Consider the following 26,157-nt stretch of genomic DNA (forward strand, 5'->3'; position numbering starts at 1 on the left):
TTTTCTTCTATGATTGTCCTGCATTTGGCTCCATCCACCTTCCCATCAACTCTGACCAGCTTCCCTGTCCCTGCTAAAGAAAAACATCCCTGCTGCCACCACCATGCTTCACAGTGGGGATGGTGTGTTCAGGTTGATGTGCAGTGTTAGTTTTCTGCACCACATAGCATTTTGCTTTTAGGCAAATAAGTTTAATTTTGGTCTCATCTGACCAGATCACCTTCTTCCACATGTTTGCTGTGTGCAACCCATGTCTTCACGCAAACTGAAAATGGGACTTCTTATGGGTTTTTTTTCGACAATGGATTTCTTCTTGCCACTCTTCCATAAAGGCCAGATTTGTGGAGAGAGTTACCATGGGCCTCTTAGCTGCTTCTCTGATTATTGCTCTGCTTCCCTGGCCTGTCAGTTTAGGTGGATGGCCATGTCTTGGTAGGTTTGCAGTTGTGCCATACTCTTTCCATTTTTGGATGATGGATTGAACAGGGCTCTGTGAGATATTTTTTGTATAACCTAACCCTGCTTTAAACTTCTCCACAACTTTATCCCTGACCTGTCTAGTGTGCTTATTGGCCTTCATGATTCTGTTTGTTCACTAAGATTCTCTAACAAACCTCTGAGGACTTCACAGAACATCTGTATTTATACTGAGATTAAATTACACACAGGTGGACTCGATTTGCTAATTAGGTGACTTCTGAAGGCAATTGGTTCCACTAGATTTTAGTTAGGGGTATCAGAGTAAAGATGGCTGATAACAAATTGCACACCACACTTTTCACATATTTATTTGTAAAAAAAATTACTATTTATAATTTTTCTTCTATTTCACAATTATGTGCCACTTTGTGTCAGTCTTAAACAGCTGCGCAGTACTTTGGACAAACAAATTAGATCCTGGTGGGACATCACCACCTTGAGTCAATATTTAAAAGAAGGTATCACACCTAGGAGACTAAGGTGGGATGTGGCCCCAAATGATGGCCTAGAAACCAAAGAATTGGAAGACAGCTGGTATAATTTTTTCAATGGCTGCGAACAAAAACTCCTAGGTCTGATTATTTCAAGGAGAAAGACTAAATTAGAAATGCTAGAAAATAAAGTGAAAGGTTTAAAAGAGATACTAGACCCCTTTCTGGAGAATATAGAATACAAGGACAAAATGAAAAATATCCAGGAATATATTGCAAAACTAGATAAAGACACACAAAAGAAAAAGATTAAGAAGTTTCATAGAGACTGTAATGATTATAAACAGGGAAATGTGTACAAATGGCAAGAGGATGAGTCAGTTACAAATATAGAATCTCGAGAGACTACACCTGAGAGGGAGGTCACGTTTACCTTTCCCTCTACAACTCCCACTAGAACTCCTGAAAGTAACCCGCTAACCCCATTAAGGGACACAACAAATGATACCCCATATCAACAATCTCCAAGATATAATGTTCCAACACATAATAGATATGACCCCATCTCCCCTGTAAGTCCTGCCCCAAGAGAACATCATTATGAACAAAGACCAGAGGATTACTATTATAGACCCCCTTATAGAGGGGATTTTTGGGATCAGGGACAAGGAAGACCACCAGGGAGAGGACGAGGTGGTCCCCGAGGAAGAGGCCAATTTTGGGGTCCCCCAAGAGGTCAGAACTTTTGGAGACCGAGAGGCCCATACAGAGGCCCATACAGGGGGCACAACAATACATATCCCCAACAAGGAGGAGGTCCTTACAGAGGATACAACAACACATATCCCCAGCAAGGAGGAGGTCCTCACAGGGCCCACAATGCATACCCCCCACAAGGAGGAGAGGCAAGAAGAGAGGATGCCGGGGAGGACAGAAGAAAAAGGAAAAGAGATGCATAGGCGCGGGAATTTTTAATTTAAGTAAAAAGGTTTTTAATGAGGATGAACTTAAAATTTTAGATAGAGGATTAAAATATGCACCACCGAAGCAAATAAACAAATTTAAAACTTTTATTGACCTGCATAAGTTTGTGAGAATTTTAAATATTAAAAAGCATTTTTTTAACAAACCAGCCACAAGCTCTTTAACAGATGATATATTTATTCATAGTGGTTTAAGAAATAAATCTACATTTAATCCCAAAAATACCAGGAATCAATGTTTAGAAGTATTTAAAATGATGGTTGAACAGGATTTGGAAAATATTTCAATACACCCAATAAAAGGCAGTAAAGAAATTAAGCAGAGTATAAAAAAACTCGAGAAAGCGAATGATATTATCATCAGACCAGCTGATAAGGGGGGGGGGGATTGTAGTAATGGATAAGGACCATTATATTGCAGAACTTAATCGATTAGTCGAGGACAAGGAAACATACATGAAACTCAAAGGTGACCCAGTAAAGAAATTAAAAGCAATGTTAATAAAGAAAGTTAAGAAGGCACAAAAAGAGGGTATCTTGAATAAGAAAGAGGCCAGATACTTAGTACCAGACCACCCCAAGAAACCCATCATATACCAAAATCCAAAAATACATAAAAGCACTACCAACCCACCGGGGCGCCCTATTATTAATGGAGTGGATTCCTTATACTCCAGGTTAGGAGAATATGTAGACTATTATCTCCAACCATTAGCACAAAAATGCCCAGCCTATTTGAAAGACAGCAAAGATTTAATCAACCGTATAACCAATATGAAAGTGTCAGAGAATACCATTTTAGCTAGCATAGACGTCAACTCTCTTTATACTAACATTAAGCAAAAAGATGCTAGCAAAGCTGTAGAGTGGGCCCTTAAATCGGAAAATAAAATCCCACGTGAGCAGATTGATTTTATATTAGAGGTTTTAAATATGGCTATGCAAAACAACTATTTTTGGCATGAAGGGCAATATTTTAACCAAACAAAGGGTGTCGCCATGGGGGCTAAGTATGCCCCCACGGTAGCTAACTTATTTATGAGTAAATGGGAGTCGGAAACAATTTTTAAACGACCCCACAACCCCCTCAAGATGTATGTTAGATACATCGACGACATTTTTATCATATGGGAGGGGTCTAAGAATTCTTTTATGGATTTTATGTCTGTAATAAATAACAATAAGTATGGGATTAGTTTTACGGAAAGTTTTAACACACAAGAAGTAAATTATTTGGACCTTACAATTTTTAAAAATGGTGACAATCTTTTTACTAAAACATATTTTAAGAGTACAGATCGTAATAGTTACATCCCCACTAATAGCGGACACCACCCAAAATGGATCTCAGCAGTACCGAAAGGCCAACTGCTGAGGATTAAAAGAAATTGTGATAGAGATAGTGACTTCAATGAACAAGCAGAAATTTTAATGAAAAGGTTTGAAGAAAAGGGATATAAGAGAGGTAATTTAGATAAAGTAAAAAAACAAGTGGGAGGTCTGGAAAGAAAAGTATTATTGAGTGATAAACCTAGAAATAAAGATAACAACAGAAAGTTTGACATTGCGTTTTGCACAGAGTTTAACCAGCAATATAAACAGGTTGAGAGGAGTATAAGAAAACACTGGGACATTTTGTTGAGAGATCCGGTTTTTAAACAAATGTTACCTAGTAAACCTAAATTTATCTACAGAAGACCACCAGTCCTAAAAGATAAGATTGTGAAGAGCATCCCCAACCCTCCTAAAAAATTGGGAACTTTTTTAGATAAAACAGGGTTTTTTAAATGTGGGCGATGCGTGGCTTGTACAACGTGCCGTAAGGACAAACGTAGGAGTATAAATAACTTTGTTTCATGGACTACTAAAAAGAAATATGAGATAAAGCAATTTATCTCATGCTACAATACACACGTGACATACTTACTACAGTGCGAATGTGGCCTACAGTATGTAGGCCGCACTACAAAAGAACTAAGAGTACGCCTCAGAGAACACGTTAGCAATATAAAAAAGGGGTTTCGTAAACATAATTTATCTAACCATTTTAGGATATTCCACAATAAGGATCCATCCAAGCTTACTTTTTGTGGAATAGACAGAATCAGCCCACATTGGAGGGGTACACACATGAAGAGGGCTGTATCCCAAAATGAAACTTGGTGGATACAGCAGCTTAAGAGTATGGTGCCGACAGGTTTAAATGTAGATTTAGATATAAATTGTTTTATAAATGATTTTTAATTTCTATATTTATTTTCATAATCATCTGTTTATTTTATAAAATATTTTATTATCAACTGTGTTTTTTAATATGAAATTTATATTGTATTTATAGATGACAGTATGCTGTAATATGGTGAGAAATTATAGGGTATATGGTTTTCAGCATACTAATGTATATGTATATAATATGTTAGGTCTTTTTTGTGTATACACATAAACAGGGCAACCATCAAGGTATACCGGAATTCGATCGGTTAAATATCATATTACTGAGGGGTCGCCATAGATCCAAATTAGTTTATTATTATAACAATATATTGATGATGGTATGTGGCCTTTTACTTCATATGCTGCATATATTCATACATTTTTGGGGCACAATAGCACTTCCGGGTGCACCATAATGGAGATTGATAGGCAGCCCATTGTAAAGGGAGTCCAAAGATGGCGGCGATTGACTTCCGGTCCGCCTCAGGTGTTTACAATGTTGCATTATTGATACCGTTATATATAGTACTACGTATTCGTGACGCCTTTGCTTTTGAGAACGCTCTGATTGGCGGAGCGAAACGCGTCAAGCCGTCCGAATACGTAATACATCACTTCCGGCTGCAACCACTTCCGGCTTCCGGCTTCCGGTTACGCGGGTGGAACGCACGGCCATTTGTTTGGCGTCCCGCGGGTTTGCACAAGGCGATAATTTTTCCTGTACAGTGTAAGTGTTATTTGGTTTTGCGTGATAATAAACAAGTCTGATATACTGTACCATGATGGCCCTTTCTTTTTATGAATCGTGAGAACATAACCTGGAGATAGAGTGAGAGGCTTGTGGTGCGGTACCTTGTTCCTGTTGGCGATCCAGTGAGGGATCTACTCCATTTTATCTATTGATAAGGCGTTTTTTCATCCAACTTCTGGTGAGTGGGGAGCTGAGAGGGGAGCACCACTTCACCTGGATTGAGCACGAGCACTTTTTAATATTATTGGAGCACGAAGCACTTAAATTAAGCACAGAGACTTTTTTTCACTTTAACATTATCATGGACTATACATATTTGTATTTATAAGTTTTTTATTTGCACAAGTTTTTTTATGTGGTATTTTCATATATGGTATTCATAACTGATATTTATTGTGTGTACTTGTGTAATATACATATAGTTTTTTTTTAAGGCTGCACTCAGTATAATTTTGCACTAGCACTTTATATAATCACATATATTTTGAGGTGTTTACACATAAGCAGCGCAGGTACATAGTTGTTTTATTGTTTTATGTGCCACTTTGTGTTGGTCGATCAAATAAAATCCCAATAGAATACATTTACGTTTTTGGTTGTAACATGACAAAATGTGGAAAATTTCAAGAGGTATGAATACTTTTTCAAGGCACTGTACCACTCTTTACAGGATATTTTAATGTAAGTGTTTTATTTAATCTTCTTGTAGCATGAAAGAAACACAAAAAAGTAGCCATAGTCCGATCTGCAAAAATGAAACAATAAGAGTGGTAATATACAAACACCTCTTATACGATTATAATTATATTACAGTTAATACCTTACACTTTAGAATCCAATGTTTCCGTCCTGCTAGATAGGTGCTAGGATAAGATAAATTTAGTTCTGGCTCACTGTATTCAGTAAAGCTGCTATTTTGTTGTTAGATAAATTTAGCGTTGCTCACTGTAATCAGTGAAACCATGTTGATTAATCTGGTCTGTAGGGTTTCACTTGCTGTAGGTTTGAGTGCTCTCTCTGCTTTCTAAAGAACTGTGGATCTCTCTGGAATATACAGTAGGTGTAAAGCAAGGCAAATGGACAGCATGAATATTTATACAGCCCTGGCCAATCCCTGGGAGGGTGGCCCAGAGGGCTGCTGGAAGTCTGCATTAATACTCTGAGACGCAGAGCTTCTAGGTCTTTCCCTGTAGGAGAAGAACACAGACTATGGGGGGTTACTTGCACCCTTAGGCTACCCTGCCATGTGCTTGAGAGGTGCTGAGGCCTAATGTGGGTGAGTTGCAGAGAACTGATTGGGGGCTGTCATCTGAAGCACTAGTCTGGTATCACAGGGAAAAGGTGTTGCATTAATGTTGGAAGAAGGCAACCAACTTTCAAAGAACTCTTTGTGAGTACAGACTGCTGTGAGAGATCATAGAGACTGTGGGCTGCTGCCACTGCTCTGGTGCTAGCAAGTCAGCTTTGTACTGTATTTGTGTAAAGGGGACATCGGCTGTTTGCTTCAGTTCTACAGAATGAGGTCTACTGTCCTCATCTTGCACATAGTTCTTTTTGGAGTATCCCACTCAATTCCCCAGCCCTATCAAGGTTATCCAAAAAATAAAAAAATAAATAAAATAAAAAGAACACCCCTAGATTTGTCATTGAGCCAAAGAGTGACTGTGATTGTGTATCTGGCTGTGGGGTAATTACTGGGAAAAAGTACCCAGGTATATTTCCAGCAGATCCCATGGGGGTAGCACTACATACGTAAACACTCTCACTATATCTGCTAATCTGTATGCAAAAATACAAACTAGATATAAAAAAAACAATAACACAAGTTGATCAGCAGGATCTTTTCGAATACTGACTAAAAAATTATATAAATTCGACCACATTTAAAAAACTAGCAGCTACGCAGTCTAGCCAATACAATTTTCTGAATCAGCATCCCAAATAACCCCAAGAAAATGTCTAAAAAGCAAGGCCCTAAGAATTTTTTTTTTTTTTATTGGGCTGTGTTATAAATACTATCTGTTCTTGATTAAGTGAATACAATTTCATGAGAACACAATAAGAGAAAGTATTTTCACCCATTGGTGTGAAAATGGTTCTACAGCCAACCTGGTGGAAGTAAGATTGAGTCAAACTAAACTCTCATATCATGCGATATGATTTTCGTGTATACAAGGATCAACTGTGATAAATTGTGAAATGCTGTGATTATATGAAATCAGCCATTCATTTTTTTGTGTAAATATACTTTAATCTTATGAAAAGTTGTTATATAAATAGAGATGTACCTCTAAAAAAAAAAGGTCCCATGGTTATCAGTGGCTTTTTTTGTGTATGTATATAAGGATGGTGGTATATCACCTTACAATATGTAACAGATCACTACTTAATACTTTGGTTACGCTTGTGGTCAGTTTTTTCCTACAATGGAAATTGCTCAAAATCTTCCTCTGTAACTGGTCTCATATTTAAAATTATTTGAAGCAAGCATTGTCTGCATTACCCATAAGGTCTTTACAATTTTCCCCTTTTCGGTGGATGATATGAAATAAAAGCAGGGGAGGACTGGGCCAGGGGGCAATTGCCCCCTGGGCTGCTCTGATGTCCTGTAAAAAGGCTGCATCACTTTTGCCACAGACATGCCTAAAGGATTCCTGGTGAATAGAAGTAAAAAGTCCCTGCCCCTGACCTACTGAGTGCGGGTTGCAGACATGGACAGAGCGCAGGCCTCCCTCTCCAGCATGGATGGTGTAAACTGTGTCTGAGCAGAGGCCAGTTCCATGCCCCACTGGAGACTCTCCTCCCCTGACCAGCCCCAACCAAGCTGTCCCAGCTCCCCCCAACCGTCCCCTGCTGGCAAGGTTGGGAACCTGGATTCAGCCGGTGAGTAGAGAATACTTGGAGCAGGGCTTCAGCCTGGAATGGGGGTTAGGAGGAGGACAGGAAGAGGGAGAGTGGGAGGGGGGCCAAGTCGCTGCACAATGGGCCTCTGGTTTGTACTTGCCCCCTGGGCCGAAAGTTGCCAGTCTGCCCCTGAATAAAAGGATAGATAATTGGCTAATTTGGACAGCACAGACATCTTTTTCATTCAAAGGTCAGACATTCCTAAAATCTGCATTCAAAATAAATTTAAGTTTACTTTAAATTATCTGCAGAATACAAGCTGCAGGGTAGGAGGATAAAATGAAAGTGCAGAGTCTTTTACAGTAATTAACTTATTAAAAGATCAATGATCTTGTTTTATGTGTAACTTGAGAAAGCACTGAAGATATGTATTGATTTTTTTTAATCACATTAGTCATTGACACTAGAAATTCTGGATCTACCAAATCATTAAAATAAAGACTACTTTAATAACTTCCAATGGATTAAAGTAGAACTGAAGGCAAGACTTTGTTTTGTAGTTTTGGAGAAGATTAGAACTGTCAGGTTTTTTTTTTTTTTTTTTTAGCTTTATATATTCTATTAACCCCTTTCCATACACAATCTGTATATCATTTGTAGCGCAGACCCTGGACTGGTCTGGCAGTTTGGCCTCAGGTTCCATTCCATGATAGCAGTCAGGCACATGGTAGTTCACAATCACTCGAGTCAGAAAACAGGCTGTACATGTCATTTTTCGGTTTATTTTGCTGAGAAAACTGGCATAGGGCAGGATGAGCCTTGGGATACTCCAAAAACAACTTCTAGCAAACGGTAGAGGAGGACTCTATCTGGTCTGCTCCTTCAAGGTGAAAGCACCCTCTTTAAAGCGGTAGTAAACCTATCATGTCCATTTTCCACCAGCTCAAGCCTTACCATGCAGTGAACTGATTGTTCTGTTAAGAATCTTTCCTACTCACATAGTTTGCATGTAATCCCTCCATTTGTGTCACATTACATCATTTGTGCATGCGCATTTGTTCCACTGTTTCTTCATGCCGTCAGACCTGTATTTACATGCCGGGGCTATGGCATTTCCCTTGTCAGGAGGCTGCTCCTGCAAGATTCAGCACAGGTTGGCTCTGATATGCAAGACACCTTTGTCACAGTGATCCTGCAACATCTCCAAAGTCTTTGCTGGACAATTACTGCGCATGCGTGAGATTACAGCCCGGGAGAAGAAGAAAGGGCGAAAGTCAGGTGCTATTTGGATGTGGAAGACAAAAGTTAGGATGGCGGCGCCTGCATTCGGAAAAGAGATTAGGAACTGTACAGGACACCGGGAATGTGTCCTGGATGGCAGGTACATTCCCCCAATATTTGAGTTGTGGTGCCGTTAATGGGGACAGTTGTAGAGCTCAAGTGGTACTCAGGGGTTCTCTCCCATGCAGGTTGAGATTTCCCGGGTTGGGGAGGACTGACTTCCAGCACTCTCTGGATTGTTAAGTTTATATCAGGGACCCGGGATATCAAAGGTTCAAAAAGACTTTGGGGGAAAGAGCCTTCAAACCTGACTACCAGTACTTTGGTCCCGAAAGGGTTAAGTCCCAGGTGTGGGAGGCTTGAAAGGCAGCAGAGGGAAATCATCATCTGTGTCAAGGAAGTGAATGGAAGAGAGAGAGATTCACAAGCTGTGTAGCAAGTGGAAGCTCTCAGACAAGCTGAGACACAGGCTGCTACCCCCCCCCATGTGGCCTGCCTGGCACCCTTACTTTGGGGGAGCCTAACCCCTGTATGGGACCAAAGACTAGCGGTGAGCCTGCTGCTTTATTACCAATACCAGGGTTTGGACTATTTATTTACTTTGACTGAAGTAAGCTGTCTTTTGTTTTGCTGCAATTAAAATAAATGAACTGTTTTGCTTTTACCAAACTGGCTGGCGATCATTCCAGAGCTACCCCAGGTTACAGGAACAAACAAAGAAAATAATAGTAAGAAACATGTGTTGGGTCTTCAAATCATGGTGCAATAGTTTAAAATGATTTAATACTATCCCATCTTTGAAATTTAGGTGGGGAGGTTCAGTGTTTACTACCGCTTTAAAGTGAAGGATAAACTTCTTCCAAACAGGGATTCCTCAATAGTAGTATAGTCCTGGATGTCCTGTGAAAAGGTCCCCCAAATGAAGCTAAGGAAAGTCTCTAAAGTCTAAAAAGGCTGGTACTCACTGTGCCCTGACTACTGTATTGCCTCCTTCAGTATCAGACAACATCTGTACTTAATTGCCCATGTCATGGAACTTTCTGTTCAGGAGGCTAGGCCAGAGGTCCCCAAGCCCAAGCAAAAGCTGGGATCTGCAGCTGATCTCCCAGGAATGCCCTAACCCCCAGACTGGGCCTTACTCCCCCAGGAACAAGAGGAAGCTGTTCTAGATCCCAGTCTATTTCTACTACTCTCAGCCCCCTGCTGGTCACTCACTCCCTTCACCAGGGATTGGCTGAAGAGGCATTAATATGCAGGCCAGGGTCTAAACTCTTCCAACCACTATATCCCAGATCTCATTGGGATGCAGGGGAAATTAGCTGAGCCTGCACTAACAGAACCTAGAACAGACACTAAAACGATAATTTCTCTCCCTGGCTATAGGAACACTAGTAGCCTACTGGGGCGCTACATTTTATTAAGTATTCCTCATTTTCAGAGCCATTCGTTAAGATACTGGGGTTGATTTAATAAAACTGAAGAGTGCAAAATCTGGTGCAGGTGTACATTGTAGCCAATTAGTTTCTTCTAGCTTTAGCTTGTTCAATTAAGATTCGACAAAAAAAAAAAAAAAAAAAAGGGAAGTTCATAGGTTTCTATGCAGAGCTGCACCAGATTTTGCACTCTCCAGGTATAGTAAAATCAACCCCATTGCGTGACTGCTGTCACTCAGTCCCAGCTCAATAACAATCAGAGTGTCCACCAAAAAATGATTGATTAGAAACCATTCAGCAGTTCTTGATTCCTATGCCAGCCCAGATATAATGATCACATGCAGGCTGAAGATTCCATTGACAAAAAAGAAAGCCTTCAGCCTATAAAAAAAAACCACACTGCCAACTTCAGGCTGCTATGGTCTCTATTTATCAGTGCTAAATTTGGCCTGGGCATCTACCCATCTATCAGGAAATTCCTATCAGCCAGTGCACAGATGTGAGTGCACACCCTGAGGTCAGCATTGGCTTCAAATGGCCTATTTATGGGATGCTCTTACTAGTTTCAGTGCTGACTGGTCTTCAGCTTACACCTTGTTCCCTGACTTATGATCTGCATGTGATTCCTGTTATTGACCCAGCTTTGTCCTAATCTGATTTGGATACTGCTCTCTACTTCTGTTCTACCCGTTCCTGACCTTGGCTTCATCCCTGAACATCCAATCAGGGGTGCTTGGGAAGAAGATAGAAGAGAGGGTGCCCTTGTCATCTCGATCTCCAATCAGGTATGTGACACCATCAAGGACCTCTGGTTGTGTTATGTGGTCAGCATTCAGAAAAAGTGCCACCTTTCAAAAAGTCAGCTTTCAAGAGAAAACCCCCCTGAGTACTTGTTGACCATATAACATACCCTTAGTGTTGCCAAAATCCAAACCATAGGTGTAATTAAAATATATATAAATATATATATATACACGGTACCTCCCAGTTATCTGCCTTAGGGATAATGATGAAGGGGTGAACCACTGGATTTGAATTCACTATAAATGGTGCACCGACTATTCTGTCAAATGGAGCGGCTGTGGCATTCATCTTGGCAACCAATGTACTCTGAGGGGCATCTTCAGACAGGGTCACATTGCTGGGCAGAAACAAGGTTGGTGCAGCTGAAAGCACTAAAAAAAAAAAAAGACAATAAAGTCATAGTTATTATTTTTTTCTGGAAATTGCGGGAAAGATCATAAAATGTGTTTTACAACTCAGCTCCAGCCAACACTTTTTTTGTGTGTTTCTGTTTTTAAAGTTTGTCCTCCCATGGCCCCCCTTCCACCTCCACATTCCCTTTGGAACAACCCTTAATCTTTAGGGGTTTTTAAAATAGTAGGAATGGGTAAGAATTGATGCCAGCTTTTTATTGCTGTGTCCTTATTGTCAAGCTTTCCCCTCGCGTCCTATCAACAGAAATGGGAATAAAAACACCTTTCTAGCAGAGTGCAAAACAGTGAGATCCACTACTGGGCATGGATAGTCTATATCCCCACTAAGGGGGATTTATATCACTTGGTCCTGGTGACATCTTGAGCATCAGGGAATGACAAAGAAAAGTGACATGAAACATCCTCAACTGTGACATGTATGGTAGATAGATTCTGTCTCTTTCATCACTCTTCCAGACTCTTTAGAGCTTTTATTACCTTTTGTTTTAATGTTGGCGAGATATACACTATATTATCAAAAGTATTGGGATGCCTGCCTTTCCACGCACATGAACTTTAATTGAATAACAAAAATTAACATTTGGCTGAGTTAAATCTGATCAACTTCCGGAAAAAACAAATTCATTTGTTAATGCTCTCCAGAAAATATTGCCACTTTTCCGATGCCTAAAAGCCTAATTCATTTGCCCTAATTTAGAATTCCCCTATTGCTAGATAAAACAAATTGTTTACCATACCTCTGTGTACGATAGTGCTAGGTAGTAGCGGGCATTTGGCCCCTGGGGCAGTACAGATAATATATGTTAGACTTGGGACCCTGAGTAGAGATACAATATATTACCAAAAGTATTGGGATTCCTGCCTTTACACGCACATGAACTCTCATGGCATCCCAGTCTGTAGGGCTCAATATTGAGTTGGCCTACCCTTTACAGCTATAGCAGCTTCAACTCTTCTGCTAAGGCTGACCACAAGGTTTCGGAGTGTGTCTATTGAATGTTTGACCATTTTTCCAGAAGCACATTTGTGAGGTAAGGCACAGATGTTGGAGAGAAGGCCTGGCTCACAGTCACCGTTCTAATTCATGCATAAAGATTTATCCGCATCCGCTGCTGGGAGTGCTGGCAAGGTATGGAGCCTGTACTGGCTCCTAGCTATAGCTCAAGAAAGAGAAAGGAGGTAATCCCCAATGCCGCACATTCGTGTGATCCTATAGTGGTGATAAGAGTGGCAACCTCAGCCTAGACTCCAACCAGGTCACATCCCCAACACTATTCGCTCCATACTCCACATCAGCTGATCTTGGTCTGTCAACCTTTTTTATGCTAGAGATTCTATTGATGCCTTACTCAGAGTTATCTCGTTAATATTTGTATTTTCCATGGCTTTATATACAAAAAAGAAAACACTATGGGTCCTAGTTATTCGCTTACCAGGATACCTTAGGGACACTGGCCATCTCCAAGCCCATATACATGTGATTAAGTGGTCAACAGAAAGTAAATGGATCACTGTTGATGTCAAAGCAATATATTCTACCATACCACATCATTTAGCTTTAAAAGTGTTCAAATACCATCAGACATGCTATAGAACCTACAGCCCAGAACTACTGGAGTTCCTGTACATGGCAGTTGATTTTTTGTTAAATTTTTTCATGTTTGATTTAAAATATTATATGCAATGCCAAGGCGCATCAATGGGAGCCAAGTTCTCCCCTTCGTTGGCAAACCTGTACATGGGTTGGTGGGAGGAAGTCTTTTTATTTTCCCACAATAATCCCTTTATGACCCATATTGAATGGTACTGTTGCTTTAGTGACAATTTAATTCTGGTGTGGAGAGGTCCAGTCCCTGAAATAAAACCATTAATTTTGTATTTAAATAACAATCATCTAAACCAGTGTTTCTCAACTCCCCAGGGGTTCCGCTGCGATTCAACATTGTGGCAGATGTATATCCTCCAAATGTTGTTTCCAGTGTTCTCAATGTGGGCTGACAGTGAATAGTGATACCTGATGCCCTCTCTGTAGTCTCAGCTCAGAGAACTCAGAGGGCGGAGTCAGGAGGAATGTACAGAGCAGGAGGTCTGAATTCAGAGCATGGAGGCGGGGAGCCAAGGAAGCCCAGAATGGGGACCATGGAAGCAGGGAGCCAAGGGAGCCCAGAATGGGGACCATGGAGGCAAAGAGCCGTGAGAGCTGAGGAAGGACATGGAGCCAGGGGAGCCTAGAATAGAGACCATGGAGGTGGGTGGGCCGAGAATAAAGACTAAAGGTGGGGAGCATCAGAACGGAAGGTGAGATCCTGTCTGAATGGTATCAGTGATGAACACTGTGGAGGGGGGAGCAGAGAAAAGGAGCACATAGCTGGACTGTAAGATGAGTTTCTGTGTACAGAAGGGGTGAATACAGACAGGGGAGGCGGGGAAGAGGGGAGCAGAGAACAGGAGGTGACATCCTGTGTATAACAACACTGAATGCAGACTGCAGAGGGGGGAGCAGAGAGTGGGGGAAAACAACTGGATCAGGCTGAATGTAGCAGAAGGCGAGATTATAATAGCTGTATGTTATTCTATAATCATACATAATGCTATTATGATCTCACTTCCTGCTACATTCAGTCTCATCCAGCCACAGGCCTCCCACCCTCTGCAGTCTGCATTCATTCGCTACTATACACAGGATCTCACCTCTTGCAACATTGAGTCATGTGCTCCCACTCTCAGCACTCCAACTGGCGCCACCCTCACAGGTTCAGAGAAGCTGGAACTATCCAGGAGGCACCAGGTATCAATGCACAATGACAATATTCGCTGTCAGTGCACATTAAAAAACAACATTGGTATCATGTGCGTATTTCTTTTGCACAGAAAAAAACTCAAATGACACCAACATTGTGGTGTGAAAAGGGCACATAGAAATCAGTTGTTTTCTTTATGTCCTTTCAGAGACCTACATCTCTGTGCATGATGTGAACAAGACCAAAGTATTCTATGCAAGTCAAATCTGCACCATTTTCCATCAATTCGTATGCATGTACAGTGCCTTGCGAAAGTATTCGGCCCCCTTGAACTTTTTGACCTTTACCACATTTCAGGCTTCAAACATAAAGTTATAAAACTGTAATTTTTTGTGAAGAATCAACAACAAGTGGGACACAATCATGAAGTGGAACGAAATGTATTGGATATTTCAAACTTTGTTAACAAATAAAAAACTGAAAAATTGGGCGTGCAAAATTATTCAGCCCCTTTACATTCAGTGCAGCAAACTCTCTCCAGAAGTTCAGTGAGGATCTCTGAATGATCCAATGTTGACCTAAATGACTAATGATGATAAATAGAATCCACCTGTGTGTAATCAAGTCTCCTTATAAATGCACCTGCACTGTGATAGTCTCAGAGGTCCGTTTAAAGCACAGAGAGCATCATGAAGAACAAGGAACACACCAGGCAGGTCCGAGATACTGTTGTGGAGAAGTTTAAAGCCGGATTTGGATACAAAAAGATTTCCCAAGCTTTAAACATCCCAAGGAGCACTGTGCAAGCGATAATATTGAGATGGAAGGAGTATCAGACCACTGCAAATCTACGAAGACCTGGCCGTCCCTCTAAACTTTCAGCTCATACAAGAAGAAGACTGATCAGAGATGCAGCCACGAGGCCCATGATCACTGTGGATGAACTGCAGAGATCTACAGCTGAGGTGGGAGACTCTGTCCATAGGACAACAATCAGTCGTATACTTCACAAATCTGGCCTTTATGAAAGAGTGGCAAGAAGAAAGCCATTTCTTAAAGATATCCATAAAAAGTGTTGTTTAAAGTTTGCCACAAGCTACCTGGGAGACACACCAAACATGTGGAAGAAGGTGCTCTGGTCAGATGAAAGCAAAATCGAACTTTTTGGCAACAATGCAAAACGTTATATTTGGCGTAAAAGCAACACAGCTCATCACCCTGAACACACCATCCCCACTGTTAAACATGGTGGTGGCAGCATCATGGTTTGGGCCTGCTTTTCTTCAGCAGGGACAGGGAAGATGGTTAAAATTGATGGGTAGATGGATGAAGCCAAATACAGGACCATTCTGGAAGAAAACCTGATGGAGTCTGCAAAAGACCTGAGACTGGGATGGAGATTTGTCTTCCAACAAGACAATGATCCAAAACATAAAGCAAAATCTACAATGGAATGGTTCACAAATAAACATATCCAGGTGTTAGAATGGCCAAGTCCAGACCTGAATCCAATCGAGAATCTGTGGAAAGAACTGAAAACTGCTGTGCACAAACGCTCTCCATTCAACCTCACTGAGCTTGAGCGGTTTTGCAAGGAGGAATGGGCAAAAATGTCAGTCTCTCGATGTGCAAAACTGATAGAGACATACCCCAAGCGACTTACAGCTGTAATCGCAGCAAAAGGTGGCGCTACAAAGTATTAACTTAAGGGGGCTGAATAATTTTGCAGTTTTTCAGTTTTTTATTTGTTAAAAAAGTTTGAAATATCCAATAAATTTCATTCCACTTCATGATTGTGTCCCACTTGTTGTTGATTCTTCACAAAAAAATACGATTTTATATCTTTATGTTTGAAGCCTGAAATGTGGCAAAAGGTCGAAAAGTTCAAGGGGGCCGAATACTTTCGCAAGGCACTGTATGTTGTAAACAAGGGCCAACTGTTCCTATAGTCTGCTGTCCTATTTAAGAATCACAATATTTGGGAGTTTTGTTTACGTTCAGTAAGGCCTGGTTCACAGCATATATGCAAAAAAAAACAAATAGAACAAGCCCAAAATATTCTTAAGAACTCAAATTTGCACATCTTTTCTAACGTAGGTCTCTGCAAGGAAATCAAGAAAACTTTTGATTTCTATGTGCCCTGTTCACACTATAATGTTGGAGTCAAGTGAGTTCTAATATTTATTCTATTATTTAAAGCTATTTCATTTTCTACAATGATTGTGATACATCCACAGCTCACTGGTCAGATCCAATGTTCTGTGAGCTGTAGATCTGAAATTTTTTTTGAAGGGTTCTCCGAGATCTCAGACTTTTTGCCAAGGGTTCCTCCACAGTAAAAAGGTTGAGAAACACTGATCCAAACCATGAATTTATATGCAATTACCACACTAAAAGGATAGATTATTTGGACTTGACCTTGATCGGGCATATAAAGAGCGGAGAAATTACTACTAAAACTTAGAAAACAATGTGCCAGCAAAAAAAATTTCCTTTAACTTTCCTCCAGTTGTTACCCCCCACATATCAGTACAGCATTACCGATGGGGAAATTTGTTAGAGCTATAAGAAACTGCTCAATACTAAATTACTTTTCCCGGGAGTGTGGAGTGTGGAGTTGTCTCTGACAGACCGAGAGAGTGAGGATATAGTGCGCAATTGATTAATAAATCCAGGACCTTGTCTGTAGAAAAAGATCAAGAGATTTTAATTAAAAAAAAATCATTAGGTCCTAAAACTAAAGAACGACCTCAACACAACAAAAAGAGTTACTTTGTGACAACTTTCTCCACACAATATAATCAAACTGTTAAAAGTGTTACTAAACCCAGGACCCTGCATTCAATTTATCTGGTCTTCCACTGTACACAGAACATGGAAACAATATTATTTTAGTAAAAATAAACTGCTAAATACCTTTTCTCTTCAGCAGTTAGAGCAGACTTGTGACTTATATCAGTGTCTGGTTAAAGCGTATAAGAGGAGTTTTCATTCTCCAATGATTGTCCTATGAGAATGCAGGACCCCTGACTCTCTGTCTGGACAGTGCTGATTGGCCCTTTGCTGATCACAAGCACTCCCCTAAGAAAAAAAACTCTCTAGCAATACACACCAAATTGAGCATGTGCAGCCTGTCCCCAGGCTCTGTAAATGTCAGGAAATCAGACTGAGAACGCTGAGCGGCAATCAGAAATCAGTTATATGCCGCCATTTTATTAATAAAGCACAGACACTGGGACACTTGTCAGTAGCAAACAGGGACGTTTGTCTAAACATAACAAAGTGCCTTAACAACCACTTTAAAATGTCCGTGGACTGGGTGCACGGACACTGACAGGCTGGACATTTAGCAGCGGTGGACCATAGGTTGCCAACCCCTGTTCTAAAACAAGGCTGCAATTTTCCAGTAGAGTACTTTAGGCACAATTCTGTCACCTAGTCTATTTTGTTCAAAATTTTTCATCCTTCCAATACGTGGTTGAACACTATTGGATCTTATTCATGCGGATTTTACACATATAAACAATGTAAAAGGTCAGGATTCCGTGCAGGCCAGTCAAGTTCTTCCACCCCAAACTTGCTCATCCATGTCTTTATGGACCTTGCTTTGTGCACTGGTCTAAATCATTTGGTGGAGGGGGGGATTATGGTGTGGGGTTATTTATTCAGGGGCTGGGCTTGGCCCCTTAGTTCCAGTGAAGGAAACACTTAAGGCGTCAACATACCAAGACATTTCATGCTCCAAACTTTGTGTGAACAGTTTGGGGATGGCCCCTTCCTGTTCCAACATAACTGCACACCAGTGCACAAAGCAAGGTCCATAAAGACACAGATGAGTGATTTTGAGGTGGATGAACTTGACTGGCCTGCACAGAGTCCTGACCTCAACCCGACAGAACACCTTTGGGAAGAATTAGAATAAATGCGCTTCTCAAACAATGGTCAAACATTCCCATAGACACACTCTTAATTCTTGTGAGAAGCCTTTCCAGAAGTGTTGAAGCTGTTATAGCTGCAAAGGGTGGGCCAACTCAATATTGAACCCTACAGACTAAGACTGGAATGCCATTCAAATTCATGTGTGTGTAAAGGCAGGCGTCCCAATACTTTTGGTAATATAGTATAGCCACCACGTGCTGAATAATCTGCAGAAACCAAGAACATTATAGCTGATGTCTGGAAAACTAAAAAGTCCTCCCTTGCAGTTGGGCTGCCCCCACACTGCAAGGGTTAACTGCTCGTTTAGTTTAGGAGGTGTAAAAAGTACTTTTAAATACCTGATCTTCTACTCAGTGCTCCCTTCTGCTCCAGCAATGAACTGTCATGTGGCGTCCTCAGGCCCAAAGCAGGGCTATGGGTCCCTGCATCAATCCTTATGATATCAGAGGACCTTGGACCGCTGGAGTGTAGGGGAGAAGAGGCTGCAGGGACCAGACTAACAGGGTAGAGGAGCCAGTGGGAGCAGAGATCAAGTAGGCAAAATTACTGTAACCGGTCCCCAGGAACAAACAAGCAGTTAACCAGCTGCAAAGATATACAGACAAATGTCCTCTGTGTGTTTAACCACTTGCCGACTGCTCACAGTATATTTACTGCGGCAGTCAGCCCCTCACAGGCAGAGCGACGTAGGTCTACGTCGCTAGCCTGTGAGTGTCTCAGGAGCGAGCGCGCGCCGCCGGACGCGCGCTCCCGCGCGGTCACAGACCCCCTCGCACGTGTGACCGGCGGACCCGATCGTCCGCCGGTCACTCGTGATCGTCGGTGGAGAGGGAGAAAGGCAGGCGGCTAATGTAAACAAGCCGCCTGTCATTCTCCCCTGTGTAGGAATGGTGATCATACAGTTCTACTATGTAGAACCGTTGATCACTGTTCCTACACCTCAAGCCACAGCCAATCACAGTTAGAATCACGCCCCTAGGCACACACATAACCCCTCCCTCTCAAAAAAAGTTAACCCCCTTCACTGCTTGTGTAATTTTACAATAACAGTGCATATTTATAGCACTGATTACTGTAGAAATGTCACTGGTAACCCAAAAAGTGTCAAAAATGTCAGTCAAGGGTCCAATCTGTCCGCCGCAATGTCGCTATACCGCAAAAAAAAATCGCAGATCGCCGCCATTACGCGTTAAAAAAAAAACAACAAAAATGACAAAAATCTTTCCCTTTGTTAGTAAACGCGATAACTTTTGCACAAACCAATCAAAATACGCTTTTTGCGAATTTTTTTACCAAACATATGTAGCATAAAACAAATTGGCCGAAAATGTTAAAACATTTAGATTTTTACATTTTTTGGGGGGAATTTCATATAAAAAAATTTGAAAAATATTGTTATTTTTGCAAAATTGTCACTCTTTTTTTGTTTAAAGCGCATGATCAAAAAATCGCACAGGTGATCAAATACCACCAAAAGAAAGCTCTGTTTGTGGGGAAAAAAGGACACCAAATTTGTTTAGGTACAGCTTTGCACAACTGCGCAATTGTCCGTTAAACTCACGCAGTGCCGAATCCCAAAATAGGCCCTGGTCAGGAAGGGGGTAGAATCTTCCGGGGCTTAAGTGGTTAAGTGAAACTACACTTAATCTGAGCACCGCAAACCAAAAATGCTTTTTATTCATTTCTATTATTCAAAGAACCCCCCTTCCATCCATCCAAGTCTCCATGCATTTTCTTGAGAAATCACTTTGAAAAACACCCGTAGCATTTCTGGCCATGGCCATCTTGACTGAGGGCAGATGATTCATGTTGCATTTACTTCCTGGAACCCATCTGCCCTTAGCTCAAGAATGCAAGAAGGAGATGCTTAGCCGAGAAAGCCCCTCCTGCCTTCCTGAAGAGCTGGTATGTATGATATCATTTGCCTAGGCATGGAAACCAAAAAGTAACTGAAGAAATATTTAAAAACAATTTAAAACAATTAAATATGATATGCTTTCCTACCCATTTACTTATGCTTGCAGCATAAGAATTAAAAAAAAGTCACTGTTGATTGAGAGAGTGAAGTTCCATTTTAATGATTTTTTTTTTGGTGCATTGGAACCATTTATAATTGGCGAAATCTAAATTTTGCCACCTCCAAAATATCCTTTTCTATAGATAACATCTTGCAACAACAGCATGAAAAATGAGTTTATACGAGTAGAGCTTTCTTCTCACTTTCCTGCACTCACCTTGAATGCTGCTGAGTAATAATGTCACCTGGAGCAGGGACATCCCGAGAATGTTGTCCAGCAGAGCTTGTAGCCAGTACACACAATGCAAGTGATCTGATTAATACACAGCAATTAATAGACTGTTATATAAGTAGGGCACACCTCCATCAATTAAAGCTTTGCCTTGGATGAAGTCACAATCAATACAAACAAACTTTGGAAAGTCTTGCTAAACATGTTTACCTAGACACCATTTTATTGTTTCTTGATAACTGGATCTATGGCTGCTGATCTGTGAATGAGCAAACATTGACATCTACAAATTGTGACTCAAACTGTACATCTTAAAGGGAAACTATCAAGATAAATATATGGCGGCTGCCATTGTTAACTTGCTTTAAGTGTGTCTTCTTTTATTTACAGAACTCAAATTATTTTTCACTGAGCTTTTGCTATCAGAAGATTCACATTTAATACAGATGTAGCACCCTCCTAGATAGGTGCTAGGAAAAGCATAGTTTTTGCTCTGCCTGCTTATCAGGAGAGCCTGATCGATAGCTAGGCCTGTTGGATGTGTCCATGTGTGATTCACCTGGTCTGAGGGAGTGTCTCCACTGTATCAAATAGGGGAGCCTGTTGGACAGTGGAGGAAACCCAGCTAGTGACACACAGGCTTTTGTAGCTGTCCCAGTGGGAGGTCACAACAGTGGTGCATCCTAGGATTGGTCATAAAAGCCAGGGGCACATGTGACAGGAGGGTCTTTGGGCGGGAAGCCAGGTCCCAGGAGGAGAGTGACGGCTGTCTCTCCTCCTGTCCGAGTTGAAAGTGGTCACAGGCAGTCGGCATAGTGGACCAGAAGTGTGGTGCTGAGCTGTGAGGTCCAGAGGAAACTGACGGTGGAGAAAGTGGCAGAGCATCCTGTGAAAAACAGTGTCTGTGAGTACCAGGGAGCTTGCCAGGGGTCTGCCCAGGAAGGGGACCACTCCAGGGAAAGTCAGTGGACAGGAACCAGCACACACAGGGAGTAAGAAAGGGGGTGCCAAGTTAGACCCTGAAGAGAAACCTAAGCCATCTTTCTCAAACATGTTTGTTTTTAAACCAGGTTTTCCACAAATTGAAGAGGCATCAAGGCCCCAGTGCCTACATTGGTGGTTTAAGAGGGTGAATACTCACAGTGTTCCATTTTGGGTGGAAGATCCATTTGGACCCCCTGACAACTGGACTGCCAGAAAGATTACTACGCCTATAGTTCAGACTTTTTGCACCTTTATTCCTAGAGCAAAGAGACATTTCTGACTATAAAACAGTCTTTCTTAACCTTTTTACCCTAGAAGAACCCTTAAAAGTATTTTCAGGTCTCAGGTACTCCCTGCATAGAAACATTTATAAATGGGGGGGGGGGGGTTGCATTAGTCAGTGGGATGATCTCCCCCTTTACAGTAATTTAAAAAGGTCATTGATGCCTTGCTGTTAGTTCTGCCAAGTAGCATTGGCACCATCAGAAGGGAGGTTAATCGGCCAAAGCTCAAGCAATGTTTGGCAATCTCTGGAGGAGCCCACTTTGAGAATGGCTGCTCTAAGATAAGCAGCCACTGACCTTTAAGATATAATTTAGGGGCATTCTTCTCACTGACCACCAGTGTAAGGGATCTCTTTTCTCAATGATAACTGTGGAAAGGGGTCTTCTGCCACTTATCACCAATCTTAGGGGACCCGTCTTCACCTACCACCAAGGAAAGAGGGCACGTTTTCACTGACAATCAATGTAAGCCAGCTTTTCTCCATTACAGGGTTAGTTCAGCGTTACAGAAAAAATGTAAAGGTGAAATAAAACCGGACACCCTCCCTACCACCCTCTGCCCACAGTGTAATTACCTCCTGGGTTGCTGAGCTGTCAGCACCCCTTCAGCTTACTTCTGCAGTCTGGGGGTTTGAAATCCCCTCTCTTCTCTGTCAGTGCTTCCGGGAGGGACCAGATTACTTCGGACTGGTCAGCCCCATCACAGTCTCAATAAGAATCAATCTGGTCCATTCAGGAAGTGCTGAAGGAGAAGAGGGAGAAGAGAGGGGGGTTAAAATCCCTGGACTGCTGGAACAGCTGTGGGGGATCTGACAATTCGGCAACCCAAGAGGTAAGTACAGCGGGGACCGAGGAGGTGGGCACAGTGGTGTATTTAGGTTTTGTGCTGCCCTAGGCCTGACTAAACATGGGCACCCCCTAATTTAAATATGACCCACCCCTTCCTGTAAAGGCCACACCCTTTCCTGTTTATGACCCGCCCTGTAATCTGTAAACCACAGACCACAACCACAGTCTATCAGTGCCCATCAGTGCAGCCTCATCAGTTCCCATAAGTTCAGATTCATAAGTGCCCATCAGTGCAGCCTTATCAGTGGCCATCAGTGCAGCCTGATTACTGCCCATTAGTGCAGCCTATCAGTGCATCTTATCAGTGCAGCCCTATCAGTGCAGCTTATCAGTGCCGCCTCATCAGTGGCTATCAGTGCAGCCTATTAGTGCCCATCAGTGCAACATATCAGTGCCCATCAGGGCAGCATATCAGTGCAGCCCCAACATTGAAGCTTATCAGTGGTGCCTCGTGCCCATCAGTGCAGCATAATCAGTGCCCATCAGTGCAGCATATCAGTGCTGCCTTATCAGTGCAGCATCATCAGTGCAGTTTATCAGTACCCATCTTTGCCGCATCATCAGTGGCCATCAGTGCAGCCTATGAGCGCCCATCAGTGCAGCCCATTAGCGCCCATCAGTGCAGCCTATTAGTGCCCATCAGTGCAGCATATCAGTGCCCATTAGTGCAGCATCCTTTTGCTGCGTTATCAGTGCAGCTTATCATTGCCACCTCATCAGTGGCCATTAGTACAGCCTTATGTCACTGGATTAGTAAGATTACTCCTTTCTTTTAGGATATTTGGACTTGTGTTTGCTGCCACTGATTGTAATCATAGGATTATTTCACTTATTTGTATAATAAATAGGACGTCCATAGTCATTATACAAATAAGTGAAATAATCAGTGGCAGCAAACACAAGTCCAAATATCTTATAAGATTGGAGTAATCTTACTAACCCAGTGACATATTGCGATCACACATATGAGGTGAGCAGGTCCAAAATATTATTGCCATCATATACAATTAAAAGTCTTATTTGTATATGATGCAATTCAATATGCTCGCTCAAGGAAAAGGATGTTCAAAGAAATTAAATTATATTATTGACATGAAGCCTGTCATACCTGGGGGCAGAGGAGAGTAGGTGAAGCATTAGGCTGCAGTGCCACACTTATTAGCATTGGCGGCCGTCAGGCCAGTTGTATTAAGTGTGGTCGGCGGCCTGCTGTCTGTCTGAATGTCCTCACCGGCTGGTATTATCATACTGGCAGGTAGCAGTGTGACCGCTTTATTGGGCTGCCAGACTGACTTGCCTCCTGGACCCTACCCAATTCTGCCCCATAAGACTGGCACTATACTAAAAGTGTAGCACAAGCCGGCGGGGACCCTTTTTGTGCAGGAGGCAGGAGAAGGGTGTTCTTTTTCGTGCGAGGTGCAGCTTATTTGCTGCCCCCCGCAAAGTGCTGCCCTAGGCCTGGGCCAAGATACAGCACTGGGTGGGAAGGGTGTCCAGTGTTTTCACCTTTATATTTTTCCTTTAAAGCTGAACTAACCCTTCACCCATCATTGTGAGGGAACATTGCAGTTTTCACTGTCTGCATTTATTTTCTGCCCATACTATTATTATTATTTTTTTTAAACTTGTTTTTATTATATCTTTTCAGTTATTTACAGCACAGTATACATGCGTCATTGTGTGTGCGTGTATATGTATGTATGTATATATATATATATATATATATATATATATATATATACACACACACACAGTAAAACCTTGGTTTGAGAGTAACTTGGTTTGAGAGCGCTTTGCAAGACAAGCACATTTCTTAAATAAATTTTGACTTGATATACAAGCGATATCTTGATATACAAGTAGCGTCATGTATAAAAAAGGAAGAGAGGAGCCCCTAAATTGTAGCAATATGGTTACATTTAATGAAGGTTCAATATTTAGCAACTCACATGGTTGATGATTAAAACAGGCACATCTAAGAATGCAGGCATCCGGGGTAAAGCTGTCCACATAGACCATCCTCTGCACAGCCATCTTCATCATCCCTTCCCCGCTGCACTCCACGAGTGATTCAAAGCCTCACTTTCAGATCACTCTACTGCAGGCTATTCTTCCCGGTCACGATTGCAGACTGACAGTGGTGAGATTTAGTGGTTCAGAAGATGGTCTATGTGGACAGCTTTACCTTGGATGCCTGTAAAACTGATAGAGACATACCCCAAGCGACTTACAGCTGTAATCGGAGCAAAAGGTGGCGCTACAAAGTATTAAATTAAGGGGGCTGAATAATTTTGCACGCCCAATTTTTCAGTTTTTTATTTGTTAACAAAGTTTGAAATATCCAATAAATTTCGTTCCACTTCATGATTGTGTCCCACTTGTTGTTGATTCTTCACAAAAAAATTACAGTTTTATATCTTTATGTTTGAAGCCTGAAATGTGGGTCGAAAAGTTCAAGGGGGCCGAATACTTTCGCAAGGCACTGTATATATATATATATATATATATATATATATATACACAGTTATACAGTGTAATGAGAATAAAGAAGGTCTTGCAAGAATCGAGTCTTGAACCAACAACTATCAAAGATCATGCGCTGACGACATGTATTTAAGAAAGGGTGTATTAACCGGCTAAACATCACAACAAAGTATAACCACCGAGTATTTCTTCCAAAGATGCTTATAACAGTTATTTATATAATCCTATTTATATCATCTACTCAGAAACATATTCAAGAGAATACATTTATTAATTGCCTTACAATATTTTAACCAATCTAAGAATGATGGTGGTTATGCACATACGTCTTCTCACAAACATTTCTATCACAGATTCTTCAGCCAGTCTAAGGTTGGTCCAACTTTTTCACATGGATGGCTAGGGACATCAGGCATATTCCCATCATCTCGAACTGGAACTGGATATGTATAAGGAATAGCTTTGTTGTATACTGAAGCATACTTGGTGTATGGACTGACAATGGGAAGTACAAGAGCTACAATACCAATGCCTGCAGAAACAGTTAAGACAGGTTCTTTGTGCCATGCATTTTTCAAGAATGCCCCGATTTTGAAAAATCATGCCATCTTGCTTGCGACCTGGTCCGGGAAGTGGAATGACGTGCTTTAACCGGCTAAACATAATGTAATAAAATAATGGTCGGTTAAACTTTTTAAAACTCAAAGTAATAGAGTAGTGGTCGAGACGGTGAATCGTTCCCAGTCGCAGTATGCAAGTGCAGGTATAGGTCACGAATACTCACTCATTCCCTACCATTCATCCGCATATAAAAATAATTCTCCTTGATATTTTATATACCTTGTCGTATTACTCATTTATATTAGAGCATGAAAGTGGTCAGTTCCCTGCTACCTCAAAGGTTCTGACTGTATCTGCCCACCATCCTCACAACCCTATCAAATTTTCCTAGGGCCCATACTACTATTAATTGTATTTTATTATTATTATTAT

General features: G+C 41.4%; 1 protein-coding gene and 1 pseudogene across 2 annotated transcripts in view; both read right to left on the reverse strand.

The window, feature by feature from the left end:
• The window catches only part of LOC309561467 (cadherin-related family member 3-like), an 84,205-nt gene extending 63,566 nt beyond the window's left edge, over positions 1-20,639 (reverse strand). Inside the window, exons 1-2 of the mRNA XM_082265405.1 lie at positions 20,549-20,639; positions 11,399-11,592 (exon numbers count right to left, since the gene is read on the reverse strand). Coding sequence (XP_082121531.1) covers positions 11,399-11,592; positions 20,549-20,591 — 237 coding nt within the window. The 5' untranslated portion in view covers positions 20,592-20,639. The remainder of the gene's footprint in view (positions 1-11,398; positions 11,593-20,548) is intronic.
• Positions 20,640-25,435: 4,796 nt separating this feature from the next.
• LOC309561629 (NADH dehydrogenase [ubiquinone] 1 alpha subcomplex subunit 3-like) lies at positions 25,436-26,021 on the reverse strand (annotated as a pseudogene). Its single transcript has 2 exons — positions 26,005-26,021; positions 25,436-25,809 (listed from the first exon to the last, which is right to left on the reverse strand). The product of its transcript is annotated as an NADH dehydrogenase [ubiquinone] 1 alpha subcomplex subunit 3-like (transcript).
• Positions 26,022-26,157: the final 136 nt, after the last annotated feature.

This window comes from Pelophylax lessonae, assembly GCF_965119305.1.
Source record: "Pelophylax lessonae genome assembly, chromosome: 8".
Taxonomy (NCBI): domain Eukaryota; kingdom Metazoa; phylum Chordata; class Amphibia; order Anura; family Ranidae; genus Pelophylax; species Pelophylax lessonae.